General features: G+C 39.9%; 5 protein-coding genes across 7 annotated transcripts; 4 read left to right on the forward strand and 1 right to left on the reverse strand.

The window, feature by feature from the left end:
• Nucleotides 1–289: 289 nt before the first annotated feature.
• On the reverse strand, nucleotides 290–3024 carry LOC136959006 (zinc finger protein 665-like). Of its 2 annotated transcripts, XR_010878714.1 has the most exons (4): nucleotides 2974–3024; nucleotides 2382–2520; nucleotides 844–2265; nucleotides 290–389 (listed from the first exon to the last, which is right to left on the reverse strand). XR_010878714.1 is itself a non-coding variant. In XM_067253188.1 (3 exons), the coding sequence occupies exons 1-3, from the start codon at nucleotides 3022–3024 to the stop codon at nucleotides 941–943; spliced, it is 1515 nt and encodes a 504-aa protein (XP_067109289.1). In that variant the 3' UTR covers nucleotides 416–940. The 2 variants fall into 2 exon arrangements, 1 of the variants encoding a protein (XP_067109289.1); XM_067253188.1 differs by lacking the exon at nucleotides 290–389 and having other exon boundaries at nucleotides 416–2265.
• Nucleotides 3025–3554: 530 nt separating this feature from the next.
• Nucleotides 3555–10018, forward strand: si:dkey-154p10.3 (zinc finger protein 672). Its single transcript, XM_067252725.1, has 7 exons — nucleotides 3555–4397; nucleotides 4963–5629; nucleotides 5710–5791; nucleotides 6252–6461; nucleotides 7331–7464; nucleotides 8013–8136; nucleotides 8691–10018. Exons 1-7 carry the CDS (start codon nucleotides 3867–3869, stop codon nucleotides 8857–8859), a joined length of 1917 nt encoding a protein of 638 aa, XP_067108826.1. The 5' UTR covers nucleotides 3555–3866; the 3' UTR covers nucleotides 8860–10018.
• A 529-nt stretch (nucleotides 10019–10547) lies between these two features.
• On the forward strand, nucleotides 10548–12056 carry opn4.1 (opsin 4.1). The gene has a single exon (XM_067252726.1). It carries the CDS (start codon nucleotides 10548–10550, stop codon nucleotides 12054–12056), a length of 1509 nt encoding a protein of 502 aa, XP_067108827.1.
• A 780-nt stretch (nucleotides 12057–12836) lies between these two features.
• On the forward strand, nucleotides 12837–20127 carry tmx3a (thioredoxin related transmembrane protein 3a). The gene is made up of 16 exons (XM_067253783.1): nucleotides 12837–12870; nucleotides 13059–13110; nucleotides 13378–13417; nucleotides 14155–14278; nucleotides 15703–15748; nucleotides 16069–16149; nucleotides 16385–16484; nucleotides 16666–16743; nucleotides 17384–17450; nucleotides 17912–18010; nucleotides 18300–18357; nucleotides 18579–18632; nucleotides 18917–18973; nucleotides 19262–19391; nucleotides 19751–19819; nucleotides 19963–20127. Exons 1-16 carry the CDS (start codon nucleotides 12837–12839, stop codon nucleotides 20125–20127), a joined length of 1254 nt encoding a protein of 417 aa, XP_067109884.1.
• Nucleotides 20128–21083: 956 nt separating this feature from the next.
• cdyl (chromodomain protein, Y-like) lies at nucleotides 21084–26684 on the forward strand. Of its 2 annotated transcripts, none has more exons than XM_067253033.1 (7): nucleotides 21084–21408; nucleotides 22038–22824; nucleotides 23043–23305; nucleotides 23607–23779; nucleotides 24118–24328; nucleotides 24898–25041; nucleotides 25549–26684. In XM_067253033.1, the coding sequence occupies exons 1-7, from the start codon at nucleotides 21385–21387 to the stop codon at nucleotides 25705–25707; spliced, it is 1761 nt and encodes a 586-aa protein (XP_067109134.1). In that variant the 5' UTR covers nucleotides 21084–21384; the 3' UTR covers nucleotides 25708–26684. The 2 variants fall into 2 exon arrangements, with proteins under 2 accessions (XP_067109134.1, XP_067109135.1); XM_067253034.1 differs by having other exon boundaries at nucleotides 24898–24999.
• Nucleotides 26685–26788: the final 104 nt, after the last annotated feature.

The following is a 26788-nucleotide window of genomic DNA, read 5'->3' on the forward strand; positions in this document are numbered from 1 at the left end:
AGTGAGTAACCCATCAAAAGGCACTTGGAAACTGGAGGAAACTCTGACACGAAGAGGTCTAGCAGACCCAAAGCCACAACAGAATCAGAAGTTTCTGAGAGTCAACAGCTTGCGTGATAGGCAGGTCACAGGACAACAGCTTCAAGCTCAGCTTAACACTGGTCGAAGTACGCAAGTCTCAGTTGATTGTTGAAAGTGTTGGTTTGGGGGCTCTTTTGCTGGATCCAGTCGGCAACTTCCACAGAGTGAGGGGCACCCTGAACCAAAACTGCTACCACAGCATTTTGCAGCGCCATGCAATACCCTCTGGTATACGCCTAGTCGTTCAGGGGTTCATCCTACAGCAAGATAATGACCCAAAACATACCTCCAGGCTATGTCAGAACTACCTTAGAAGAAAAGAACAAGAGGGTAGGCTTCAAATCATGGAATGGCCAGCACAGTCTCCAGACTTAAACCCCATCAACCTGGTTTGGGATGAACTGGACAGAAAGGTGCAAAGCAACCTACAAGTGCAACACATTTGTGGGAACTTCTGCAACAGTGTTGGGAAGAACTTTCAGAACAATATTTGATTTCCATTGTAGAAAGAATGCCACGAGTGTGTTCAACTGTTATATCTGCGATTTCAGATTACATTTTACATATTTCAGCATACATTGGGACATGAAACTATGTACATTTCAATAAAAACTGGAAAAATTGAGGTGTTCTAAAACTTTTGACCAGTAGTGTGTATGTATATCCGTTTAGCAGTTACTCAACAGTAAAAACCCTTAATGAATACATACAGTACATTTTAGTCAGTACGTTTTCTACCAAAAGCATGTGATGAAAACCCACCAACAATATCAAGAGGGAGACATAGTTGTGATTCCTTATTTTCTCCAGGTGTTCCCAGATAAGTCATTGGTCTTTCTGTTGGATACCTTTTCTCATTCTAAAGTGTTGGCTTATGTCGTTTCTTATGCTGACCAAGCTCAGGCCGTGACTTGAAAGCTTTGCCACAATCGCAGGCAAACGGTCTCTCTCCAGTGTGGTTCATCTCATGCAATTGTAGGGCGCGTCCAGTGGTGTACGACTTTCCGCAGGTAATGCAGCAGTAGGGTTTTTCTCCTGTGTGTCCACGTGTGTGTACCAACAAGGCTCCCGATGTTCGGAAACTATCGCCACAAATGTTGCAACTGTAAGGCTTCTCTCCGGTGTGTCTGCGTTCATGTGCTCTCAGGGCATTGTGATACGAAAACATCTTTTCACAGTAAGAGCAATGGTACAGTTTCTCTTTCGTATGTGATAATCGATGTATTTTCAAGTAATGGGCAATTGTGAAGCTTTTTCCGCAGTCTGTGCAGCTAAAGGGTTTTTCTCCATTATGATACAACTTCTGATGGCTTCTTAGATGAGATGACTGAGTGAAGCGCTTGCCACAATCAGTACAACAAAATGGCCTCTCTCCAGTGTGTGTTACCTGGTGTGCTTTTAAATGTGGGCGTTGAGCAAACTTCTTACCACAATCTTGACACGTATAAGGTTTCTCACCAGTGTGCGTTCTCCAATGAAGTTTCAGACCAGACATTCTCCTGAAACCTATCCCACAATCAGAACACTGGTAAGGTCTATCTTCTCTATGCATTACCAGATGAGTTTTCAGCCCAGCTGCTGACTTGAATAACTTTCCACAGTCGGTGCATTGGAAAGATTTTTCCTTGGAATGTGTCCTTTGGTGACTATACAGTTCCGACGATGACGCAAAAGCCTTTTCACACTCTGTGCAATGGTAAGGCTTCTCTCCGCTGTGTATCCTTTGGTGAGTGGTTAATCCCGGCTGGGTGGTAAAGTTTTTTCCACAATCTTCACAATGATAAGGTTTCTCAACACTATGTTTGGGTAGGTGCATGCTTAAATCCTTCAGTTTACTAAAACCCAATCCACAGTCTGAGCAGTGATATGGTTGACCTACAGTGTGTGCCCATTGGTGTGTTTTCAATTCTCTTAGCAGAAAGAATGTCTTATTGCAGTAAGAACAGGTATGGGATTTCTCTCTAGAATGTACACGCTGATGTAACACTAATCCAGACATTGAAGTAAAACCCTTTCCACAGTCAGCACAGTGATTAGGTTTTACTCCTCTGTGTACATGCTGATGCATTTCCAGGTATGACAGTGAATAGAACTTCCTCCCACATTCTGAGCAAACATGGGCCTTCTTCCCTTCTTGTGATGAAGAATGGTTTTGTCTCGTAGAACGGTAGCTGTGCCGCTGTCCTGTAAGAATAAGAAATAAAACGTATGTTAATTCAACAATGCTTCAGAAAAGCAGTGGCACAGAAAACACAGAAGATTCTAACACAGAAGTGTATCTTCCTTACACAAACTCTTACCAAGAAAGATACAGTCTTTTGATCCCAGCAGTTTCCTGCAGTCTGTTAGCCTCACAGACAGATTCTTGAGGGTAGCACACACTTTTTGGCCTCCATCATTTCCACCTCTGGACTCATTGTACTTGGATTCATCAATGTCCTACAAGTAGTAAGATAATTCAAATGCATTATTTTGAATATGAAAAAAACTGTTGCACATATCCAAGAAGTATACATGGGTCTTATATAGGTGTCAGGCCTACATTTATTCGTTTGGTCAACTCTTTCTTACTCTCACTGAGTGACCGACCTCAGACCAATGCTCTGCTGGCTAACGGGCAAATTCCGCTTGAAGGTTCTAACATAGGAGAGGATTCCCAGAAGAATGGGCAGTCATCGAAGCGAAGTAGCAACGCTATAATATTATATTTAGGTGGTTAGTAGTGAGCAGCAATGTACATCCATTGCATGTCCTTTCAGCACTAAATCATAATTGTATGTTCGTATGTGTTTTCGCACCATATATTCCACAGTCATCTAGCAACACAGTTAGGCTATGTCACATGCAGGTTGCCTCGTCCTAAATTACACTGAATTACTGAAAGTTACTTACATGGAACACGGGTTCTTCCTTGAAAATCTCATTTAATTGAGCAACTTCCATCTCACTTCAAAAGCTGCAAAATCCAGTACACATGTCCACCTCTGTTTGTAGCAACACTAACCGAGAGTACGTCCGGGTTCGAATTGACGAGACTTTTCGAAATAAAGGCACGCTACAAAAAAAACATTTAAAACAACTTAAATTCAGTTTCTACTTGTACTTGTTACAGCTATATCATGGTGGGCACTGAGGGTCATACACATTGAGATTATACAACAACACATACACCATCCATTACACATAGGCAAATATAATTCAGTGAAACTATAGAATGTCATAGACAGAAAGCATAGCATTATAGCCTAACGTACAGTACCGCTAGGCGGTGGCGATTCACCTCGTTGGTGAAAATGTTTACTCAACCCACAGAAGAAGAAGTTTGCTGTCTACTGTGACGTTCAAAATGTGGGGGCGGTAACTTGCTAGCTAGCAATCTAGTTAGCTCTTGTCTAACTTGTTTTCTATTTATTAAGATGTATTAAAAAGATGTATTATTCTGTGTGAGCGGGCTGCTAGTTGCAAACGATGCGGATGAATAGCCTTACGTTACTCATCAAGTTAACCTTTCTATAGCTAGATCTAACCATGCGATAGTGTGTATACTAGCTAGTTCTAACGTTATGTTAGTTGCTATATCTGGCTACTGACTGTACGCTAGTACTGTAGCGTCGAGCTAAAAACGCATCTACAGTAGTTAGCAATACGTGATTAATTGTTTTGTAGGCTATGTCAGGATGCAGTTGATGCAGCTTCAGATATTATTTAGTCCTTGTGCGAGCAGCTTTAGATAGCTTGCAAATGTTAGGGTTAGGGTTAAGTGCCTTTTAATTCTGTCTTACAAAATGAGTCCAGTTAAAGATGACTATCAGGAAATAAGACCCGTGTCTTTGCGTCTTTTAGAAGAGAATGTCACCTCCAGTCTATACTGTGGGACTGTCAAGGGGATGGAAGATCAAGTTTTACTGGAAGCCTTCTTGGTAGAAGTCTACCGCTGTCGAGTGTGTCAGTTCAGTACTGGTCTGAAAGCCAATATTAACGCGCACTTTATGGATGGACATGAATTGGGAGCCTCCAGTTGCACCGTTCTCTCATGTATGAAAAAGGATGAAGGGGAGAATCTTCGTGTGGATGTTGGAATAGGGGTTGATGGAGAGGACAGTGACATTGATCAAAATGGCTCTCCCTTCAACTTAGAAGATGATCTGCATCCTTCTTCCAAGGATGGTGTCAACCATATTAATCATATGGGATTGGATCGCATTTCCTTTCTCCTGCCAATGTATGACATGCTGCCAAACATAAGCCCACGGTCATGTGACATGGGACTTGACTCCAACTCAGATGGAAGCCTACATGTTGCACAGACTTGTGAGGTAAAAGAGAAATGTCCTCACAAAAATGATAAGATGGTGTAGCTGCCCCACATTGCAACACATTACCAATTCCACTGAACTACCAGCAGTGCAGGTAGAAATGGAAAACACACATTTGTTTGACTTCATACAGATTTGTTATAACTCAGTGTGTCTGTCATCAATCCATATTTCCTGACTTGCAGAGCACATGACTTGTGGATATAGAGACACTCTTGAACATCCTAAATTATATTCCGTCAGATTTCCTTAGATGTGTCGAAAAAATATTAGAAAAATGCAGAAACAGTTTTGCCAATGTGTTCCCATACTTAAATGTGTTTTAATGAACAATTTAAACGGTTTACCACTAAGCTATGTCATTGAGCTGTTGATGAGGGACACATTTATGTTTTGTCCTTAAGAAGGACTTGCATACTGTGAAGCTGAGGCTAAATAGAAGGTGCCCTGAAGTTGTGATAAACAATGTACAAAGTTATAGACCAATGTAACTTAATATATAACCACCAATATTCATTTTTCTTATCAGGCAGAATCAATTGATCCAACTCTTTGCTTTTCACAGGTAAGCACTCTGTTTGTGGAGGAACAACAGGATAAGGATGAAGATGACAAGGACTGCATGTTTGAATTGGATGGCGATGCCTCTGTCAATCTGTCCTGTCCAATAGGCTCAGTAGTGAATGACACCGGGAGCCAGGATGAGGAAATGGCCCAGTCGGCTCACCTAATGACCCTAGGACTGTGTCGTATCTCTACAGCCAAGACCCTTCCAAGCCAAACAGAGACCCTAAACACAAAGCTGTCCTCCATCCCAGTCTGTCAAGAGAGCTCCTCTCAGGATGATAAGATTCCTAAGAAGCCCCCACTACAGCATCTGCTCCCCAAGCAGTGGAGGTCAGGCAGGGGGAAACCACTTTCATGCATTTTTTGCAATGCAAGACTGACCTCCAAACGTTTGATTAAGGTCCACCAGAAGTCCCCTAAAGGAGACAAGGGCTTCAAGTGTCTGTGGTGTAGGTGGAGGAGGAGCAGATGGTGGGAGATGGAGCTCCACCGGAGGGGTCATGGGAGGAGGAGGAGATGGTGGGAGAGGCGTTCCAGGCCCTACAGTTGCCAGATCTGTTCCCAGACGTTCCGAAGCATTCAATCTCGTGATGCCCACAAACAGAAGCACAGTCAAATCCAAAGCAGTCAAGGATGCTTCATGTGCCTGCATTGTGACTACAGTGGTGAGTGTGAATTAGGCAAAACCCAGACCTAATTAAACAACTTTTTATTATGTGACTCCATTGTTTCCTCCGTCTCTCAGGCAGGTCCTGGGGAAGGCTACACAAACACATTGTCTTAAAGCATAAGAGCATCGTGGACAATAAGATGGATGTCTCAGATGAGTAGGTTGATTCCTTGCTTTAAATTAGTGTGGGAATTCTGTGGCTTCTTTGTAAACTTTAGGGCTTAGTTTCCCAGACATGGAATAAGCCTATAGTCCTAGACTAAAAACGGTTTTCAATAGAGATCATTGAAATGTTCTCTTAGTTTAGGACTTCGCTTATTCCATGTGTGGGAAACTGGCTGTAGGTGTCTGTTGCAACATAATTTTTTATGTTACCTATGTTGGTACACACTTGTTAGTGTGTTGAGTGCTTTGATAGAGGATAGGTGAACTCTGATTTTTACATTATTACAAAAATATTTCCAATTTGGAAAGGTACATACACAAGTTGACCAAAATTGATGAATTTACCTGTGATCAAGGCCATGTATTTTATTCAGATTAAAGTGAATTAAGTATGTGGATGCAATTCAAACCATGCATTATATGTTTATTAATGTCATTTCCTAATTTAACAGATGTAACTCAAAGACATACATGCATCGTGAAATCACTTATCTTGAGGACTTGGCTGAAGGGACTAGGTCTGAGAAGTCTTCTCACTTAAGAAAAACTAAGATGAAGCTGACCAGGGGGAAGAAGAATGCAGAGGGGGAAGAAAAGAATATGCCACGAAAAGAAGAACAGTCAACAAAGAGTAAAGGGTTTTGCTGTGCCCTCTGTGATAGGTACATTCTGTTTTACAATATGGTAAAGCTTTCCTCTGCAGTCTTCTGTCAAATATGTATTTGACCTTAGTCCATACAGTATATGCTGTCGTGCATTGCTTTGCCATAGGTTTGCGTCTATATCCTGCCAATTGGAAATGTTATGCTTGTCATTGGCTTTTTAGTCCCGACAGCACCAGCATCCAGCAACATTGACAGTCAGTGAGATATTCTATATAAACTTTGGATTTGCAATAGCTTTGTTGAAAGAACTAAAATAATAGTATTTTTCTCTATCTTATATTTGCACATTCTAGCCTATTTGGCATTTGTCAAGATCATCTGAGAGCGAGGCCTGAACCAAATTTCAGTATTGCATTATTTCCTGTTCATTTTGACTTAGAATAAAAAAGCCTGATGAATACTATACAAATCAGTTGAATAATCCAAATATTTTAATGTTATTAAAAAAAGCCTCACTATATGGCCTAAACACAGCCTACCTCAAACGGTACTTACATTTACATTTGCATTTAGTCATTTAGCAGACGCTCTTATCCAGAGCGACTTACAGTAAGTACAGGGACATTCCCCCGAGGCAAGTAGGGTGAAGTGCCTTGCCCAAGGACACAACGTCAGTTGGCATGACCGGAATCGAACTGGCAACCTTCGGATTACTAGCCCGATTCCCTCACCGCTCAGCTATCTGACTCCCTATATACTTCCCTCTTCCTCAAGACTTGACCTATGTAGATATTGTTGCAGAGTAACTAATCTCAAATAGTAAAATGTATATTGGGTGAACAAATACCAAAACTGAGATATGCCCCTTTCCTGAACACCTTACTGTTGCATCTCTGATTGTTTAACCACTGACTGTATATCCTCAGGACGTTCTCCACAAAGCTTACGATGCGTCGCCACATGGGAATCCATCAGGGCTACAAACCATTCGAGTGCCCACACTGCCAGTACAGTACCCGCCTCAAGGCCTCCCTGGTACAACACCTACGAGTTCATACAGGTAGCTGTTTGCCTACATGTGCTCTCAAGTTCTCATCCAATAAGATCACCCTTTCTTTGATTGGATTGTAGTAAATTGACCTTGATGCTTTTTTCAGTTTGATTGGATAGAAGTTCCTGATCTGTTTCCTGTCCTTTTGTTAATCCATTTTTTAATCACCACATTCTGCATGCCTTTCTGGTCATACACGCATCCAAAACACCTCAATCTGTTGACATTACATACTATACTGTATGTCAGCTATATTCGTTCAACGACAATATATATGTATATATAAGTATTTATTGAGGCTCTAGAACAGCTGTTAGTTTCGTAGTCTCAAGGGTGTAACCTAATTACACACATCAATGCAAAAGATGCACCATGTACTGTACATGTCAGTTATATTCTAAAACAAATCTAATATATTTGACCCAGATTTAGTGGCTTGCAACTGTGTAAAAAGGCAGTGTCAGGTGCAGTCTGGATGTTTAAATGACTACAATGTCATTAGTAAATAAAAAGATTTGCGTCTTGTTTCCATGCTGAACTTATTTATCTGTCCACAGGAGAGAAGCCCTACAAATGCCCCCAGTGTCCGTATGCTTCCATTGATAGCAGTTCTCTACTCAGACACTCTCGAACACATACTCAGGAGAAGCCCTACCACTGCCAGTACTGCCCTTACAGCAGGTAACACACACATACCAGTGGGGGTCCATTGTTTAAAGGCTGCTGGGTAGACAATACATCACTGGTGCGAGGGGGGGCTCAGGGACACAATATCTGAGGGTTCCAACTCAGTCTGGATACAATCAGGTCACTGAAAACCCATACTGCTTTGCTTTCTTTCTTTTCTTTTGTCTGTCGCTGTACATTCCCGGCCTACACCATCATGCTTTCTTTTTCGTGCAGAAGGCTGACCACTGGAGTTGTATACTCAGTTATTAAATATAAACAAAACCAGAGATGTCGTTTTTTTGGAGGCATTTTAAGAATTATATTACTAATGGAAATAGTAATTGTCGGAACTTGCCCTTCTCAACGTGGTTAGCTAACATTGAAACTAGATTGACAGGTAGCTTTCTTTTGTCCATTCACTTATTTACCATTGGTTAGCCACTGGTGATTTCTGCCTGTGTTCCTAATGTAATGTGGAGCTGATCAAAACCATTTCTTGTTACAATGTGTGTAATGTGTGTCCTGACAGGTCTAATCACACTTTGTCTCTTTCTCGCACGTTGTAGCATTCAGAAGAAAAGCTTGGACCTGCATGCCCGTCGTCACCACACGGGCCAGTCTTTCCCCTGCCACCTGTGCCAGTACTCCAGCCCAGACCGACAACTACTTGTTCGCCACCTGCGCAAGTACCACACTACAGAACAACCCCCCAGTACTGGAGCAGCAGTCACCTGAAGGAGCCTTGATCTGGCATCTTACTAAACAAGATTATGGCTATGTGAAATGAATGACTTTCTTACTAAAGACTTTTTCAGACCTTTAGCTGAATGAGAAAGACAAGTCAATGAGTGAAAATAGCATGTCACAACTTTTCTACACAAGAGTGACAAGTCAAGGGGTTGCAATGAGTGGTTGTTTAGGCGATTGTTGGCACCTGCACTTCCCTTGGGTGGGAGCTACACTTATGAAACGGTGGTTGAGTTCCTACAAAAGGGCAGCGTATAACATGAGTGAACAGTTCTACGGAAAAGGAAGCGCAGAAGGTGTTCTTATTTAATCTATATCAATAAATATAATTTATGCCTTATTTTATTCCTTATTTTTTACCTTGAAATGATTGACTGTAATTCCAACGTGGCACCTCAAGGCTTAATTTAGAGAATATACAAGAGTGGTTTGTTATGTAAGTGAACTAACTTTCATCTATTTTGTTTGTAGTCAGCTCCTTCAGAAAGATGTTGTTTTATTGTGTGACTAACTCCATAAACACAACACATTCTGTTGAATTAGTAAGCTAAGTGGTACAAGTGCATTGGCCAACTGGATATAAGGCCACCATGCTTCAAACCAAACCTCTGCAACTCACTACGCAATCCCTGCAAGGAGATTAAAGTTAGTTTTTTTTAAAGAAGCAAACCTTGACGTGATAAGGACACAATAGTTCTTACATGAATTGACAGGTAGCTGACACTCATCATTCAGCTACTTTGGTTGAAAGTCAGACCATGGGGGATTCATGTAACATACTTTCCGATACATCCTGTCACTAGTCAATTAGATTGTAGGTCAGTGATTGGAACTACTACTGGAGCAATGTAACAGGCCATTTCAACTAGCTTTGTTAAGGATTCCAGTTAGCCCTGCTCTACATAATCCTCTGCTTCTGTATTGATCAGACATGCATAAAGCACTCAAACGATTGCTCTCTATTTAGGGACAAAGTTGTGTGCTGTCTGACTGCAAATGGTTGAAAGTTGTTGTGGTGGACTAATGACAGATCTAATTACCTGTAGAACATCTCTTTTGATTGACCTACATCTTATTTTATTTGTCCCTTTGCAATGTCTGACCTACAAGCTATAATACATACAAATGGCTTAAAGCCATGGATTAAAGAAACAATGTATTTTAAATAATGTCGTTTTTAATTTCATAGACATTGTATTCACATTTCCATTGAAAATATATGCCACAATCCCGTTGATCAGCTTCACAGTTGATCAAACTCCTTGACCCATTATCACAACCTACACATTAACAAAATGTCATAGATTTGGTAAATATGCAATCCAAAGTGGGTTGAAATAGTAACTGTTCATTGTTAAATGATTTTGTAGAGCATCACTGAGATTTTTATGTTGGTGCCCAGAGGTTGGAACTAGAACAGTCAGAGGCCCGGTCAATAATACCCCAGGAACACATTGATCAGTGTTCAGTATATAGCTAATGTGCAAAAAGGAGCTCATGCATTTGGTTCAGTGTAGAGCAAACCAAAAGACTTGACTGCTGGAAAGATTTTCATCTGGAGTTTTCTTTACTTTTGAAATTAAAAAGAGAAAAGAAAAAAATCCACCCACAGCTTTAATAATAGCTCCATGTTCTAGGATTGAGTAATTTCTTGTCAATTGTTGGTTAAAGACACGATGAGTTACCATCATTCAACTAGGAAAGGAATTTTTTGCCATCCAGGGGAGCCTAACTGCACTGAGGTTTTTACCGACCATCAGCAGCATCTCTCTGCCAGGACATCTAAACATCTGCACCTCCCCTTCCACGAACCTACCCATGGGCCTCACATTGAGCATCCTCACCTTTTCCCTACAGTGGATGTCCCAGACCACGCACACTACATCATCGGCTCTGTCATCCTCATGGTGGGCATCACAGGGGTGCTGGGAAATGCCCTGGTCATTTATGTCTTCTGTCGCAGCCGCACCTTGCGCACACCCAGCAACTTGTTTGTAGTGAACCTGGCCATAGCTGACTTTCTCATGTCCCTGACCCAGTCGCCAGTGTTTTTTGTGGCCAGCCTACACCGCAGATGGGTTTTTGGAGAGCGTGCCTGCGAGCTCTATGCCTTTTGTGGTGGCCTCTTTGGCATCTGCTCCATGATGACCCTGACAGCCATCGCCGCCGACCGATGCATGGCCATCACCCAACCGCTGGCCTCACTCGGCGGGATGAGTAGGAAGCGGGCTGTTCTGGTGCTGGTGGCTGTGTGGCTGTACTCGCTGGGCTGGAGTCTTCCGCCTTTCTTTGGTTGGAGCGCCTATGTGCCTGAGGGCCTCCAGACCTCCTGCAGCTGGGACTACATGACCTTCACGGCACCGGTGCGTGCCTACACCATCCTCCTCTTCACTTTCGTCTTCTTCATCCCTCTGGGCGTGATAGGCGGCTGCTACTTTGCCATCTTCCGTGCCATCAGGCGAATTGGGCGCGAGGTTCAAGGAATGGACTGTGGTGACAAGGCGTACGAGCGCCTTCGCAGTGAGTGGCGCATGGCCAAGGTAGCGCTGGGGGTTATATTGCTTTTTGTAGTTTCTTGGTCACCCTACTCAGCAGTGGCACTGACCGCCACTGCGGGGTATGCCCACCTGCTGACCCCTTACATGAACTCAGTCCCTGCTGTGATCGCCAAGGCCTCAGCCATTCACAATCCAATCATCTATGCCATCACTCACCCAAAGTACCGCGCCGCCATTGGACGGTACGTACCACTGTTACGGTCCTTCCTGCGTGTCAGGGAGAAAGAACTGCGCTCATCTTTCAGCTCCAGCAACGCTTCCTCACGGCGACCCACTCTCACCAGCCAGTGCTCCCTGGGTGTTGGCATGGGCGTTGGGGCATGTGTCAATGGGCGTTGGGGCAAAAGCCGACTCTCCTCTGTTTCTGACACGGAATCTTGTTGGACAGAGAGTGAGGCAGACGGCTCCAGCGTCAGCTCACTTCCATTCATCCGGCGAGTCTCCACTGAGATTTCTGCAGATACGGCCATTCACAACCAACAGCAAAGTGGGCCTGCTGGACAGAAAGAGGTGTCTGACAGTCTCAGAGTCAGCTACATCGCTAGCCCGCCTTCAGTATTTGATGGTGATTCATTGGATGTTGGGAATCTATCTGATGGCAAGGCTCTCCTGCTCTCTACCAACTGAAAAAAAGATGTACTGTGAATGGCATTTTAGGTTTTTCTTTCTCACATAGCCATGACTTGCTTTTTTGTACACAAAAACTGAAATGGTTTTAATCAGCTAGTAATCTAAGTATATGTTTTCTTCAATAAATTATTGAAAAAGCACTAGTATGTAGCTACCAATGATCAGTGAGTACCCATAAGAAAATGTTCTAAACAATCTCCCGTATTGCATGCTTATAGTAGAATTGAATTGTTAGAATTTGTAATTGAACTACAATCACTTGCTCTCTGAATATAGTTAGTGGCTGCACTTTTAGACAAGATCAATGAATGTTTGTCTATCCTCTTTTCAGTTTTGTAATATTTTATTAAAACGGTGAGCTTGCTTATAGCAGCCACAATGTTTATATTTATATTATATTAGCCTACATATACAAATATTTATGTAACTTGAAATCTTCCGATTTTTCGATCTGTGGTCTGGTCACAGATTTTCCAGCTGGCATCATTAGGTTAAGGACTATCATCAACCTAGTAAAATCCATAGGGTTTAGATTTGTCGCTTTTTATTTATCATTGTAAACATTCTCCATTCTGGTAGGACATTCAGTATACACAAAATATTATTTTGAGTCATTAGCTAAATAAACCGTTTCCTCTCCAGTAAGATCCTGTCTGTGACTTTTATTTTGACGTTAAGCCTAGCCTTGTAGGTAATACCACAGTTTGCTACAGTATAGAGACACTGTCAGAACCACGCGTTTGTCTGATTGATACATAATTTTGGACATACAACAAAATGGCACATATTAAGTGCCAAGTTATATGTACAGGTATGATAACCAAACTAAATGTATCTATTTATGATTTTGTAAATAAATGATAACTTTAGTCCACATAGGGAATTATTTTTGCTATATTCTTGATATGCAAAATGTAGCATAACTGACGCGATCTACTACAGGATTTCAACAAAATGCTTATTTTATTTAAAATAAAGACCAACACTTTTGAATTACAGTTTTGCTGACTTTAAGTGTGGTGTCAGGCTATGTGGTGGAGCTCGACGACACGTAAGTAATTGTCTTATTCTGTCAAATTGCTTTTTTAATAGGTTACATTGGAAATCAATAATTAAATACCAGTAGGTTTATTGAGAACGGGCAAAAGTAGCCTACGAGGCCTATGTTAAATAACGGGACACTAACAAGGTTAGACACAGTGCACTAACCATGCGTTCTAGTGAAGTTGATTCCCAGATATACTTATATTTGTAAGGTTCTGTATGTCTCAATTGTGACTCCTCGCCCCAATCACCTTGAATTACATTTATTTTTCAGGTTTACTGAAACAAAAGGAGAAGATATATGGCTGATAAAAGTATGCATGCATTGTATTCCAGACAGTTTACACAGAAGTAAAAGCTATAATTTGATTCAAGACCACTTTATTTGTCCCTTACTTTATTGCTCCCTTGGGACATTTGTCCTGGACATAAGAATAATACAGAATAATGATATAGACCATCAGCATATATTTAACCGAAGAAATATAATCTGAAATTCTGATTGTAGAATAGTATAGCATTTAAGCAGTATTGCCATTGGTCAAAAAGGTAAACCAATTAAAAAAACGTCTGGTATGAGGGACTATGCTAAGACCGAGCAGTGAAACAGCCTTGTTGATGTGTTCTCACAAATATGTTTGATTGTGATGGCTAGTAGGCCTACAGCAAACTGTCCATCAAGCCTGGATTTACATTTACCAAGAGATCTATGTATGTCTTTCGATCATCAATCTCACAAAGTTGTCAATATAGCAACAACGATTCTGCAATGTTCAGATAAGCAGACATGCTTGACATTAACTTAATTTATCGTGTGAAAATCATCACAATGACAGCCATCACACTTGTCATGTACAAACAATTAAAAACCTTCTAGGTAAAGTTTTTTTTTGAAAAGTTGAGATAAATATATATTTATGCAAAATTCGTTTAGAAATGTTTTGCACGTGAATACAGTTGGATAATCTATCAACACAGTCTAAAATCTATTAATGTATTGATTCTAATTGCTTGATACCTGCATTTATCTGTGTTTATATGTGCATGACAGTTCTATGCTCCTTGGTGCACATTCTGCAAAGAATTGAGCCCAGTGTGGCATGAAGTTGCAGCAGAGTTGAAAAGTATGGGGTCAGAGGTCAATGTGGGAAGAGCTGATGCCTCAACACAGACCAGTGAGTATCCAGGCATCATTAGGATGAATATAGAGAACATCTAGATTTCATTCCCCAAAGGCCAACTAAACATACCTACTTAATACAAAGTAAGGTATCCTTTGTCTGAAGCTTGGTTTTCATGCCTCATCTACACATATACATATTTTAGTCTAGGGGTTGCTAGTCCCTAAATCAGTAAATACCTTATTTACATGTCTGTATGTAAGTTGTATGTCTATGGACAAGACACTTTTTCAGCCTATCCCATTTTATTGTTAAACTGATATTGGTAAATGGTAAGACATTGGGATGATTGAATTCTAATTGTTGAGGAAGCCATAGCTACAAATTCAACTCTAAAGTCAGCAGATCTCGCAGCAGTTCCATAGAACTGATATAAAAGTACAGAGATTTCTGAACTGTGTGCCCTGTAGACCAGCACCTATATATTCTTACACAAGGAAGCACACCTCTGTAGCTTCTCTGTAAACCACTATTTCATCATAAAATAAAATATTCAAGTAGCTTGCCTCTTGGTTGTAACTATAAAATAAGGCAACCAATCCCAGACTGACTCGTCAACATTATTCCTAAGAAGTCTATTCACACTAATAGGATTACAAAAGATTTACAAGTCTAAAGCAGTCATGGTCTACCTATTCCAAGTGTGTATGTGATTTGTGCAACATATGCTGAGCCATGCTTCCAGATAGACTTGTAAAGCACAGTTAGCAATTTCAGTATCATTGCCAGGCTTTAAAAGGCATTCAAACTCCCTAAAGTAGTGAGGTTTAAAGAGAGAGGACTTCAATTGATTCTTTTAGTAGTCCATAAATGTAAAAGACACGCAACTTAATTTTAAACATAATGTTACTTACAGTTACTTTAATGCAATAAAATAGGGGAGCTATATAAAAAAATTGATTTCTAAACAATGTTACCAATGTTTTTAAAAACCCTCAGATAACAGCTGTGCCTGCACTTCAATCGTATCGTAAATATTTGTACTTTAAGTTAATTAAGTGCTAGAGTACATAACCAAAATAACAAAAATGGGGCTAACTGTATGTGGCACATACAGTGCATCAAAGAATCACCAAGAATTCAACCAATTTAAACGTGCACAAGGAGGCCCACAAAATAAAAAGCGCAACTATGCCACAGTCACCAGAAATGGCTATCCGATCCTAGAATCTGTGATTGGCTTTTGAATTCCAGTCCTCATGCCACTAATAAGGATTGTCTCAACATGTCATGCACCACAAATGTGGCACTTGATTATATCTAACAAGCACTATGAATTACATAAATCAATCAATGGTTAATAATGGTTTGCTAGTAGTGCATATGTATATATCTTGAAAGGTAAAATAACACTCCTTTTGGAATTTCATCCTGGAAATATGGTTCCACTCTATTTCTACCTACATTTCTACATTTAGGTATTACAAAGGAGTTCAGAGTGGGAGGTTATCCAGCTATAAAGATGTAAGTATTTTTGTAATGTAATACTGTGAAAACGTTGTACTTTAACGCTCTGAGTAACTAAGATAGCGCTCACATATTGTCAATTGAGGTCCCACATAATCAGTATATGCAATAATTCCCGTTCTGTAGTTCACAGGCCTGTCATATCTTTAAGGTTGTGTGTTCTCTGTTTTCAAAGGCTGCAGAGCAAGCAGTAAACTAGAGTATACATTTAAATGAGGTTTAGAAATTAATCAATAATTGTGTACTTTATTGGTTAACACTGTCACAAACATTCTGTCCTGTGAGTTTGTTGACTGATATTCTTTATTCTCTGTTAGGTTGAAAGATGATGTGAAGTACAACTATCGAGGCCCTAGAACCAAAGATGGCATCCTTGATTTTGCTACTAGAGTATCTGGGTAAGACTGTTGGTATAACTTAAGAGTGATGTCTTGCATTGAAAGTGGACTTAGTGTAAACTGTTATTGTTTGTAGATTACTACTTTGGTATTGTAGCGGCCATCAATGAAGTTTTAATTTAAGGGTGCTTCACTTCTTTACAAATATCTTTCTCTTCCATAATATGTTTAAGCAAACTTGTATCAGATATGTTATGACCATTGTTGTCCATTAATTTCCTTTTCTTTGCTCTAGACCTTTGGTGAGGGCCCTAACCACCCCACAGTTGTTTCAACATGCTTTAAGTAGACACACTGTTCTCTTTGTCTACATTGGTGGGGCTTCCCTCTTAAAGGTAATACACACTCTTTCTGCAAGTCTCACTCCAAAAATCAAGCCCTCACACATACATGCACACACAGTAAATTTAAATTCAGTTCTGTTGATGTGTCTTGCCAAGCATACCTACCTAGCTAGTGTATTACAGTATTTTCTATAACCTGTTTCTGAGGCCTCTGTATTTTCTTGATTCTCAGACAGACTATGTTTCTTCAGCCAAGGAGCTGATTGTGCATACATACTTCTTCTCTGCCTCAAGGGATGTTTTACCTAAGGTGAGGTTTAGCAGTTAGTAAGCTAGCCTAGCATGACGCAACGCCACATAGGTGTTTAACCCTGAGTGAGTCTGCCATCTGTTTCGTTGCTGTAGTCCCTCTAAATCTGTCAATCTCACTTGTCCTCCTCTCTAATCCCACATTAAGGAGTAAGCAATCTAGTGAACCAACCACCTTTTATCATTTTCATTCTGTTGAACCTTTTTAAAAAGATATGATTTTCTGTTGTATCTAAAAGTGTATTCATGAGTCACTTCTGTATCTGGATTTGCTGTTTGTGGAATTATTCTTCCATTTGGCTCTGATTGGATGCCAGGAGGACCATTTTTCTGTAACGCTCTCACACCCTTACTCCACCCCGCTCCCAAGAGACTTCATGAGCAAGGATGATTCGGCGGGCAGCTCCTCAAGTCAGAAATACAGTTGTATCAAGATACAGAAACAACTCCTAAATACATTTTAAACTGAAAAGATGTATTAAACTTGTGTTCTCCCCAGGGAATTCATGTAATAATGAGTTGATGTCTTACAGAATTCAGTGTTGCCTTCGAATATCTAGTTAGCACTATATTGGCCTACTGTATGTATTTAAACTTTGTTTAGCTTATGAAATCAATTACTCTGCTTTTTTTACTGACAGGGAGTAACCATTCATCCTCTTCCAGCTGTTGTTGTGTTCAAGGAGGGGACATACTATACTTATGACAGTAAGAGAACCCTCAGTACAATGCTGATGATAACTAATGCAGATAAAACACACACACCCTACACTGCCTGCTGTTAAAAGGCTGTTTAGGACATACTGTAGCATCTTTTTTTTTGTGTGTATAATGAACCCAAAACCCAATGGCTGTAGTTGAGCCAAGCCATACAGAAGCCGTCAAAGACACTGCGGATGTCATCCCTTATGATACAGTATGCAGATTTCCCAATGCTTAAAATTCTAGAAGTGTTATGAATATTTAAATTAAATAAAGATGCCTGTCTGGCATGTGAATAAAAGGTTAACAGGGCAGGTTATTTGTTGCTCTGTTGGGAGAAATCTATATTACTTAACAATATTCTGTCAATTATCATTTCATCATAAATAGTAGAAAAGGATTGTACTGTACATGCTTCTCAACATTTGTAAACATTTCCAGTAAATGTTTTTTTGCTTTTCTAACAGTGGACCGAGATGGTGATCTCACATCCTGGATAAATAGAGAACGTTTCCCTTATTACCTGAAGATTGATACTTATACTTTGTATGCAATGGGAGATTCAGGTACTGTACATTTTAAGAGGGATTTGTTCTTTAGTTATGACTTTAGCCCATTCTCCTAGCCTTTTGAGACAACACTGAAATGTTGACTTAGTCTTAGCCTTCTGTTAACAATTATTTTCGATATAGATCTTTCTGTATCTTTGAATTGGACAGGAAATATATATTAGTTATAAGCAAAACATAATCCATAGTTTTGTTTTATCAGAAATCAATTAAGCATTTTATATTTTGCTTGTCTATTAAGCTGAAGATGATAGCTTTGCTGATTCTGTCCTTTTTCTCTTTTCAGACAAACTGGTGGTTTTGGCTCTAGTTGATGAGAAGAAACTTTCACAATATAGCATCCGGTATCAGGATTTGTTTATTCCAGTAGACTACAATTCTTGACTAGACTACAAAAGTTGAATACAACAGTGTTTCTAAGTAGCTTTTAAATGTGTTTGGGAAAAACCCTGCATCTACACTACATGAGTTAATCATCCATTATTCATGCAGTACATGTTGTTGTTATTGTAGTTGCTAACAGGCAAAGACAGAGATTGATTTGGAACTATATATTATTTTCCAGTTACAAGACAATGGTGGAAAAAGTGTCTACAGAATACAAGGAGCTTTACCGCAGGTGAGTCTATCAAAAACACACTGATTGTAAAAAAAAAAAAACTGTTATCAATATCGGTCCTTATCTTAACAAACTGGTTTACTTGACTTTTTGGACAACATTTATCAAAAATATATTTGCCAAGGAAGACCATTTTTGTGCATAAATTGCCCTTTCCTTCCAAACACAATTCATGTTAAACTGGTTAGTTTGATTTTATGTAGAACTTGAAAAATATTTTCTTAGAAAGGTCCAAATAAGGATTTTCATAATTATGCATGCATTAATATCTACTGTCTTTCCAGTGAACTCCAGTTTGGTTATATGGAAGGGAAGGATTACATTGATGGACTCATCATGGGGTATGTATGATAGAAACATGATTGAAAAATTACCTATGAATTCAACCATTTAAATCTCTGCATATCATTTATCAGCATGAATGTACCACACCAACTTTGTTGAATTATCTGCAGCAGTTTGATGTGATCATGTCAGCATAGACAAATATTTCCGACACCTTTTATAGACAATGTCCCACATAATTACAAGAATTGTGGTTGTGATGGTGTAATTTTTTATTTCATGTTGTGATTATTAAGTCTCCATATCAAGATCATGTTTAAAGGACCATGTTTTTCTGTTGACAGGGAAGTGGCCATACCTTCCATTATTATGTTAAACATGTCAAATGATGGATATTTTTTGCCACCTGATGAAGTACAGACAGAGGAGCAGTTGGTGCAATTCATTAATGGTGTGTTGGATGGTAGCTTCGAGGTAAGGCAACTGTAATATATGCCAACATGTAGAATAATACAAATGTTTAAATTGTTTAATTTTTAGATTGATTAGTTAGACTATTGTACTTTTTACTTTTAATTTAAGATCCGTATATGTTTATTGTTTGCACCTTCCTGTCACAGTAAATTCCGTATTTGTGTAAACCTACATGGCGAATAAACCAAAGTCTGATTCTGAAATGGATAACAATATGATTTGAAATTAATCTGTATACATTCATTTTTGTAACCGATGTTTTACATGTCTCGTATGGCACATAGTTTGCTACTACTTTGAGTTTAAAGTTAATCTTACTGTATCATCCTGCATGAATAATCAAAACCCTCTTGTTTCAGTCTCAAGGGGGTAATGGAGTATTTCAGCGATTCCAGAGGTTTGTGTACAACACCAAACTGAATGTGATGGTAAGGATGTTGTTTGAAGAATATCACAGAAATTATTAATTTAGAGTTCATTTTATATGAACTTTAAATGGTGGATTGAAAAAAACTGACAGAAAAATGTATGTCTTTCTCTTTCCCATGTCTCTCTCTTTCTTCATTTTCAGCCTATATACAACAAAGCACCAATTTTGGTAATCTTTGTCTTTATCATCTTTTTGAGTGGTTTTGTAATTATGATATACTTTTTATATACCTGTTGCTCATCTGAAAAGGACGAAGAAGAGCTCAGTTCGGAGGCAAAGAGCAAGGCTGACAAAAAAGCAGATTAGCTGTAGTGTGGACAGCTGCTTTTTTTTATCAATCCCAAACCTCCTTTGAACATGTCAACCTTTTTCAAACAAGCAGCAGCTAGCCAGGTGGTAGTCCAATATTTATTATTAAAAGAACAATAGCTACAGTGACCTAACTGAAAGTGATTCTCATAATAAAACGTGCATGTTTTCAAGTTATGTGAAACATGGTTGTATTTCTGTAAAACATCATTTTCATCAACGTCATTTTTTCGAGGTAATGTAGTGCTTACATAAGGACAACATGACTTAGCTCATGAAGACCCAAATAACTGGAACTGTGAGATTTACCATATGTATAAAAGTTTAAGGTAAACAGTGGTACTAATGAAGTGTAGCATACTGAAAACCACATGGACGCTAAATGCAGTTAAAGTGGAAGACTCCATGTCAGTGACTGCATGGAAGTAAGTGAATTTTCATGAAGTGTGTGCTCTGATTCTATCGCTAAAATACGGAACAGTTCTAGGGACAGGTGTCCAGATTATCCCTCTATATCATTTTACTACATTCTTGCTTCCTTCTTCCTCTTTCTGTGTATCTATTCATTTCCATCCATTAATATCCCACATCCATTTCCACTATCCAACATAGAGTATATCTCTTTTTTCACCATCCCAGTATAACTCAATTACTACAGGGACATGTGTAGCCTACTGAATCATTATTAACGGATACTGTAATACTATGCAATCATTTTCCTGTTATCAGCCAATGTGGTATTTTCTAGACAGGGCAGATTATGTGGATACTTTTCTTTTGGTTTAATCCTATAAAGACTACATTTTCTCCTACAATTACCTAGTTAACTTGAAGTGTCATTTTAATTTGCCAAGTCCCCTCAAAGTCCCTTTTCGGGAGCGAAATATGACTTTTATTTTGGAATTGAAATTAGCCGGAAGTTGGCTCAATGCAGGTGTAGGAAGACTGAAAAGTAAAGTTTTAGCAAGTTATTTTTTGTTTTGCTATCTTTGAAACCCTGTGCGTTCGTGATTCGTTAGCTGGAAAGCTAACGATGTTGCGTAATTTATACTCAGACAATTACCAAGGAGATAATTAGGCTATCAAGTACTTTGATACCAGTGATAGGCTACATTGCTAAGACGCTAGCTAGCTAGCTAGCTAGCTTCTCGCACTCATTACTCAGCTACTCAACATCAGCTGCGACTATCCAAAAGTGTCCCCGAATCCTCCTGCTGGAAAATCAAACACCAAGACATTCTGTAACCACTCACAATGGCCACAGAAGAGCTTTATGAGGTATGAAGCATCCGTAGGTAGTTCATGCGACATGACTAGTCGCACAAAACTCGCTAGTCGGTACTGTCTAGGGCTGGCCAGCTAGCCAATTACTTCTGACTAGCTTAGCTAGCTAACATGATGATACTTATTTCTTATAGCAATGCTAGAGCTATCTGTAAGACATTCGAGTTTTTAAATGTCTCTGGTCAGCTTGTATACAGAGAAGTTAACCAGCAGGCACATTTCTTGCTGTCCTCGCTTGCTTGCTTATTAACTAACTTAGCTTACCAACGCGTGGCTGAGACTGGGAAAGACTTGGCTATCTATCTAGATACAGTAAAGTAGACATAGCAAAAACCCTACAGTGGCATCGTTTATTTGGGTGACATGGGCATAGTATCTATATGATGTGAAAATGGAAGACAGATTGCCTGTGCTTGAAACACTACGTTAAGATCCATAAAAGTAGGCCTACTTTTAACCACCATCAACGGATTTTATTTGGTATTCACAGTAATTTGTTCAAGCCATTGATTTTGGTTTATCATATGTTCAATTGTCTCTTGATATTAAACTAACTGTAATTTAGTTTTGAGGGTGAATAAAATTGTGCAATTATGATGTATTTTCCTGTTCACATCCCCAAGGTTGAGAGAATAGTGGATAAACGGAAGAGTAAGAAGGGAAAGATGGAGTACCTGGTGCGCTGGAGGGGCTATGGTTACGAAGGAGATACCTGGGAACCTGAAACGCACTTCTCCAACTGCATGACGTTCATCCACGAGTATAACCGTCAACAGAGTGAAAGACAAAGAGACGACTCCATACTACGTTCCACACGCAGTCCTGCCAGCCACAGTACCAGCTCCAACAACAATGCCCGCAAGCAGATTTGCAGGCCACAACCACACAGTTTCAGTACTGGCAATAGGGCCAGTGCAAGCAGTGCCAAAGTAAAACAAGAGAATGTTTATTGTCCCACCTCAGTAGCAACCAAACAGCAGTTGCCACTGCAGGACAGGTGTGACACTGACGTTCAAATAGATACTCAGAAGCTAACCTCAAGCCAGAAGTCCAGCGGTGCAGTATCCAGCACAGGTTATACCCCAACTTCTCTGATGGGCACAGCAAGGCGAAGTGTGGACTTGGCCAAGTCTGGGATCAAAATATTGGTGCCCAGAAGCCCTATGAACAACCATGTGGACTCTGAGCAGTCACCAAGTGAGGCAGCTCACAGTTTGGAGCAGGGAGGCCAGGAGCCTGATTCTGTGCCTCCAGAGGTAGCCTTGCTAGTGAAGCCTGCTGGGGTGTTGCTCGGGCCAGGGGAAGAGCGAGCACGCATGGGGACGAGGCCCAGGATTCCTACTCAACCTCCATTGCCCCCCTCACAAGTCCCTGTAACACCCGCAGCCATATGCTCTCTCAACGGACGAGGTGAGGAATTGTTGCCATCCACAGTTTTTTTGTGCATGTGGCATGTTTTAGTTTGACTAATATCACTATGAACGATTTAACAACTTTTGCGACCCAATGCAGTTATAAATAGGTACCTATGAACCTATTTAAAGGCACAATTGGAATGTTTTGAACTCATGGCCTTCTCAAAGTAATTGTCATAGTAAAATCACTACTTCTGTGCTTTTTGAACCTAGGACCATCAACACTAATGAATACTCTGACAGCAAATAGGATGGCAAGCCTGCAGAGTGCAGTGGCGGGAGTCACCAGTGTCTCTCATGTGACAGGAAAACGGCGTTTTGAAGAACGCTCTGCCTTTGACAAACGGCTTAGATTTAGTGTTCGACAAACAGAAAGTGCCTACAGGTACAGGGACATTGTTGTCAAGAAGCAGGACGGGTTTACACACATCCTGCTTTCCACCAAGTCCTCTGAAAATAACTCCCTCAATCCTGATGTGAGTCATGAATCTCGTTTATTCGTTTTAATGATCACACACTAGGTATGACAATAATGCATTGTGTTTATATCAGTGCTTTTCAAGAAACTCAAATACAGCATGGAAATGATGCGGGCCACTTGTGAAATGAGTAACAAATGTGCCCCCCACAATTGATATAATCTTTGTAGATATTTGGCAATTTTATGTAAATAGTCATGCGCTGGGGATAGCAAAATATATGTAGCCTTTGTCAATAAATAGCAAATTGACCACAACATCCTTTCAGTATTTGTGACCTCTTGTAACTTTTCCTCAGGTGATGAAAGAGATGCAGAGTGCCATGGCAACAGCGGCAGCTGACGACAGTAAGCTGGTCCTGCTGAGTGCAGTGGGCAGTGTCTTCTGCTACGGTCTAGACTTCATCTACTTCATCCGACGACTCACAGAGGACAGGAAGAAAGAAAGCATTAAGATGGCTGAAACCATTAGGTAGGAAGGTGATGATTGTGAGATAAGCAGTTCGGTCAACTTGACGTATCTATGGTTATCAACAGAACCTTAATTGTTGACCACCATTGAGCAGTGTTAAATGTAGATTAGTTTTTGTTTATGTATATATATATATATATATATATATGTGTGTGTATGTGTATGTGTGTATATATATTTTAAAAACCATATCCACAATTGTAGTGAAGTGTATACAACTGTTTTGGTTTGTGCAGACTGAAACAATAGAAGCATATTTCTGTGGATGTGAATCTTGGGCAGTACTTAAAATAGTATAATAATACAGCCATTCTGCTTTCCCCTCCCACAATTTCTAGAACATTTGTTAACACGTTCATCCAGTTCAAGAAGCCCATCATCGTAGCTGTGAATGGACCTGCAGTGGGACTCGGGGCTGCAATCCTCCCCTTGTGTGATGTGGTCTGGGCCAATGAAAAGGCCTGGTTCCAGACTCCCTACACAACATATGGACAGACACCAGATGCCTGTGCTTCCCTGACCTTCCCTCGCATCATGGGTGTAGCCTCGGTCAGTTTGGCTGTACAATCTCATAACCATGTTGTGTCAGAATAAACATAGGGAATTAGACTCCCTTAGGCTTCGTCAAGGTATTTGTTTGAATCCACATTATGGTTCTTATAAGTGTAGTGTTAAGATACTTGTTGCAGCTAAGGGGTTAGGATTTCATTAATTAATAATGACAATCTTATAGTGATTACCAATACCATTGGTAATTACAGCCTTATTTACACTATGTAGAACAGATTTGGTTGACTAGTTTCCCTTGAGCATTAGTTGCTCAGTTTAATTGAATTAGGTGTTGACCAAATGTGACTCACACTTGTTTGTATCTGTTTTATATGAGGGAAAATGTGTATTCTGTCAGCTGGGATTTCTCACTCATTCTGTTAATTCATCTACCCTTTCTATCCAGACATAACAATCTCTCCATCATGCACTTCCTTATGACTCACTCTCCAGTCTCCACCGGTCTTCCTCTTCCACAATCCCTTTCCCCCTTATAGTACTGTTTGCTCTCTCCACTCAGTCCAACGCCTTTCTTATAGGCCTGTTACTTTCCGCTCTGTCTCCTCCAGGCTAATGAGATGCTGCTGAGTGGACGGAAGCTGACCGCCCAAGAGGCCTGTGCCAAAGGCCTTGTGTCCCAGGTTCTGTGGCCAGGAACTTTCACTCAGGAGGTGATGGTTCGCATTAGGGAGCTAGTCTCTTGTAATTCAGTTGTAAGTCATCCTTTTCCTTTGATTTTCAAGTTTATTTTGAATGTTTTTATAGCATCTCCTCACAGTCATTGGCAGTGTTTAGCTTCCCAGTTTATATCTTTTGTTGTCTCGCTTTTTAGACCATCAAAAGCCATCCCCCTCCATTCACCCTCCCACCCACACACACACACACACACACACACACACACACTCTTCACAAATGATTGATTTTCAGTATCAATAGATAGTTTTGGCACCCTGATCTTTTGTGATCAAATTCAGACACTAGTGGGCTGTCTAGGAACAGATATTTTGTTGGGACTCAAAATGATCAAGATCTCAGTAACAGTTGTAAATGGAAAAAACATGGTAGTAAAAAATGAAAAAGTGACACGCTCAGATGTAAATATGTAATCTACATTCCTATTCAGTCAATGCCTCCATGTCATTGGTCATTTTTCTTCTCACTTTTGCTTTCTTTTTTTCTGTCGCTTCTCCATGTGGGGCCCTCTGCTTATTGCACCATAGGTCTTGCGAGAGTCCAAAGCATTGATGAGAAACACAAACCGAGGTGCTCTGGAGCAAGCCAATGAACGTGAGTGTGAGGCACTGAAGAGAGTATGGGGCTCCTTGCAAGGAACAGACTCCATCCTCAAGTACCTGCAGAAGAAAACAGATGAATTTTAACACACAAACTTCCCCCATAGCTCCTGCAAGGTATGACTGTCAAGGGAAGTAGCTCCTGTGTACAGTCATGGAGGAAAACAACGCTTCTACATACAGAACAGGACTGTTGCATAAGTCTGCAGAAACACAGATCTTTGCTTCTAAGCATTGTTTTTACTATTTTACTAATCACCATGGCCTTTAGAAGAAAATGCTGCTTGGAACAGTATCAGCTAACCGGCATACATTGAACGGATTGGCAAGCAAGATGTTGGTTTGCTGTTTGAACATGAATCAGCCTTATGACATCAATAGAGCACAATAAAAATGACTGAAATGGCAGTGTGTTGATGGACCATGCAAAGAGTCATTGGAGATGACTTGAAACTGTGCCCAAATAGTAATGAACTTGATTGGTGAGGATTTTCAAAAATATTTTGGGGACTACCATTCATAAGTGAAAGTATAAGTTCAACCATAAGTAAGTGTTAGTAACTAATGGCTGTTGTCTTTTTTAGTTTGTCTTGACTGTAATTATTTTCATTTAGGCTGAGTTGGCTGTGACAGTGGTGGGGTTTTGGGTACAAGAAGTTGTTTATTTTTATTTTTTATTAATAGTAATTTAAATATGACTTAAACTAACTCCTGTATTGTTGCCTCTCAAGTTCAAGTAAATTGCAGGTATGTGTTTGACAATATAAGAGGGTACAAATATCCCAATCAGGAGTCTCACTATTTATCCATTATATGGTTATTACACATATTGTGCTATGATCAGACCTACTGTCACTTATTTGTTGGTATGAAGATACATTGGTTTTTAGAATGGAAACAAGTAGGCCCTCATAACGGTCCCTACCACAAACTATTTTCATGAATTAAATCAATTTTGTTGAATATTTGTCACATTCTTATTTTGATATGTAAAGTACTAGCCTGTTCACTTCAAACACATTAACATTCATACACTTAATTTAAGCAAATTGTTGTTTCTAGATACATCGTTTGGTTACTTGTACTGTTCTACATTGTAAAAGACACAGTTCATTGTATGAATGTTTCCACAAAACCTCCTTATAGCACTCAGATTTGTAGACTTCCT

Source organism: Osmerus mordax, chromosome 16 (genome assembly GCF_038355195.1).
Source record: "Osmerus mordax isolate fOsmMor3 chromosome 16, fOsmMor3.pri, whole genome shotgun sequence".
Classification (NCBI taxonomy): domain Eukaryota; kingdom Metazoa; phylum Chordata; class Actinopteri; order Osmeriformes; family Osmeridae; genus Osmerus; species Osmerus mordax.

Coding starts and splice junctions, on each gene's coding strand:
- LOC136959006 (XM_067253188.1), bottom strand. CDS start 3,024: ATGGAAGTTGCTCAATTAAATGAGATTTTCAAGGAAGAACCCGTGTTC. Junction 2,521..2,973: donor AGGAAGAACCCGTGTTCCAT/GTAAGTAACTTT, acceptor TACTACTTGTAG/GACATTGATGAATCCAAGTA. Junction 2,266..2,381: donor AAAAGACTGTATCTTTCTTG/GTAAGAGTTTGT, acceptor TTATTCTTACAG/GACAGCGGCACAGCTACCGT.
- si:dkey-154p10.3 (XM_067252725.1), top strand. CDS start 3,867: ATGAGTCCAGTTAAAGATGACTATCAGGAAATAAGACCCGTGTCTTTG. Junction 4,398..4,962: donor ATGTTGCACAGACTTGTGAG/GTAAAAGAGAAA, acceptor TGCTTTTCACAG/GTAAGCACTCTGTTTGTGGA. Junction 7,465..8,012: donor ACACCTACGAGTTCATACAG/GTAGCTGTTTGC, acceptor ATCTGTCCACAG/GAGAGAAGCCCTACAAATGC.
- opn4.1 (XM_067252726.1), top strand. CDS start 10,548: ATGAGTTACCATCATTCAACTAGGAAAGGAATTTTTTGCCATCCAGGG.
- tmx3a (XM_067253783.1), top strand. CDS start 12,837: ATGGCACATATTAAGTGCCAAGTTATATGTACAG. Junction 13,111..13,377: donor GTGGTGGAGCTCGACGACAC/GTAAGTAATTGT, acceptor TTTATTTTTCAG/GTTTACTGAAACAAAAGGAG. Junction 18,974..19,261: donor ATTGATGGACTCATCATGGG/GTATGTATGATA, acceptor TTCTGTTGACAG/GGAAGTGGCCATACCTTCCA.
- cdyl (XM_067253033.1), top strand. CDS start 21,385: ATGGCCACAGAAGAGCTTTATGAG. Junction 23,306..23,606: donor ATAACTCCCTCAATCCTGAT/GTGAGTCATGAA, acceptor ACTTTTCCTCAG/GTGATGAAAGAGATGCAGAG. Junction 23,780..24,117: donor AAGATGGCTGAAACCATTAG/GTAGGAAGGTGA, acceptor CACAATTTCTAG/AACATTTGTTAACACGTTCA.